A 1072-nucleotide genomic window follows, 5' to 3' on the forward strand; every position below is an offset into this window, starting at 1 on the left:
ACCCTGCTCCGGCCCGATCCCCATCCTCTCCTCGTGTGCGCGCGCTTTAAATAATTTCCTCCTTTTTGGCAAAGGAGATAATGCACCTGACTTTACCAGGGGGAAACAACCAGCCCAGCAGAACAAGGAACAGATGTAAAAGGAATAAAAGGAGAGAGAAAAAGAGATGAGACTCGTTTCAAGGAATCCGGGGGCTTTAGAGGTGGCGGCGGCGGCGGCGGCTAGCGCGTCCCCGCCTGCGTGAGCTGCAGGCAGAGGACGTCTCACCAGTTGCAGATGTGACCTCGGGAACTCCTGGGTCTGCCGGCTTGTTTGTCAAACAAAGTCTTTTCTCCTCGGCGCAGACACTGAAGAGGTTCCTGGATGTTTCTGCGATCCCGCCGCCAGCTGGCAGTCACCCGGGCGCCTTCCCGAGGCGCGGACGGGGAAAGGAGCCCGGGCGAGCGGAAGATGGGCGCGGGGCGTCCGCGGCTGGGGGCGCCCGTCGGGCGGCGCCTCCTGCTGCCGGAGAGGAGAGGGTCGCCCCGCGTGCGCCCGGGCGCCCGGGGGCAGCGCTCCCTGCTCGGGCTCCTCGTGCACGCGTGGCTGTGGGCGGCCTCGGGCGCGTCTGCCCAGTTGTTCAACCTCAGCCTTTCCGTGGACGAGGGGCTTCCCCCGGACACGCTGGTGGGGGACATCCGCGCGGGGCTGCCGGCCGCGCAGCAGCAGGAGGGCAGCGGCTTCTTTCTGTCAGAGGACTCAGATGACTCCCCGCTGCTGGACGACTTCCACGTGCACCCGGACACCGGCATCATCCGCACGGCGCGGCGCCTGGACCGCGAGCGGCGGGAGCGCTACAGCTTCGTGGCCGCCACGCTGCTGGGCGCCGTGGTGCAGGTGGACATCCGCGTCAACGACGTGAATGACCACTCGCCCCGCTTTCCCCGCGACTCCCTGCGGCTCGACGTCTCCGAGCTCAGCCCGCCAGGAACCGCCTTCCGCCTGCCAGGCGCCCACGACCCCGACGCCGGGCAATTCAGCACCCAGGGCTACACCCTGCTGCCGCCGTCCGATCCGCCCGCGGACCCCGGGG

At 67.7% G+C, this 1072-nt stretch overlaps 1 protein-coding gene across 1 annotated transcript in view; it reads left to right on the plus strand.

The window, feature by feature from the left end:
* Positions 1-450: 450 nt before the first annotated feature.
* LOC103268050 (protocadherin-16-like) overlaps positions 451-1072 on the plus strand; it is a 5046-nt gene continuing 4424 nt past the window's right edge. The window contains exon 1 of the mRNA XM_008065607.1: positions 451-1071. Coding sequence (XP_008063798.1) covers positions 451-1071 — 621 coding nt within the window. The remainder of the gene's footprint in view (position 1072) is intronic.

This window comes from Carlito syrichta, unplaced genomic scaffold (assembly GCF_000164805.1).
Source record: "Carlito syrichta isolate Samal-C Ts95f unplaced genomic scaffold, Tarsius_syrichta-2.0.1 Scaffold308685, whole genome shotgun sequence".
Lineage (NCBI taxonomy): Eukaryota > Metazoa > Chordata > Mammalia > Primates > Tarsiidae > Carlito > Carlito syrichta.